The 475-nt window shown below is 45.5% G+C and overlaps 2 protein-coding genes across 3 annotated transcripts in view; both read left to right on the top strand.

The window, feature by feature from the left end:
• LOC119593053 overlaps window positions 1-469 on the top strand; it is a gene marked incomplete in the record, with an annotated part of 66,752 nt that extends 66,283 nt beyond the window's left edge. For both annotated transcript variants that reach the window (XM_037941956.1, XM_037941955.1), the window contains 1 exon segment: window positions 314-469. In XM_037941956.1, the coding sequence (XP_037797884.1) occupies window positions 314-469 (156 nt within the window).
• LOC119593051 (phytanoyl-CoA dioxygenase, peroxisomal-like) overlaps window positions 1-475 on the top strand; it is an 85,323-nt gene that overhangs the window by 4,421 nt on the left and 80,427 nt on the right. The window lies entirely within an intron of this gene.

Below are 475 nucleotides of genomic sequence, written 5' to 3'. Positions count from 1 at the left end.
ATAGAGCCTCCACCATCCCCATCATTCCATCACCATCACAAGCCATTTTCCTACAATTCTCTTTACCAGTCATCACCATTTTTCACCACCATTCCTCATTGTCATTTCTTTTCACGAGTTCTCTCCGCCATTTCCTACCACCATTTCTCATCACCAGTTTCACCACCATTCTTTATCACCAGTTCTCATCACCATTTATCTCCACCGTTTATCGCCACCATTTTATCATCCCCCATTGCTCATCACCATTTCTTATCACTAATACTCACCACCATTCCTCACCATTTCTGACCACCATTTCTCGTCGCCACAGATGCATGAAGCGGAAGATGGGTTGGCTGACACCGATGACGTCATAAAGGACATCGTGCCAACGCAGGAAGTCAGCAGCGACGTCGTGTTGACATGTGACGTCAGCAGATCCATTGTGCCCATTCAGGAATATAAAGGAGTCATCACTAGATTCTAAAAGGGT

Source organism: Penaeus monodon, chromosome 31 (genome assembly GCF_015228065.2).
Source record: "Penaeus monodon isolate SGIC_2016 chromosome 31, NSTDA_Pmon_1, whole genome shotgun sequence".
In the NCBI taxonomy this organism is placed as follows: Eukaryota; Metazoa; Arthropoda; class Malacostraca; order Decapoda; family Penaeidae; genus Penaeus; species Penaeus monodon.
Note: the sequence above shows the minus strand (reverse complement) of the source record. Positions and strands in the feature narration are given on the sequence as shown.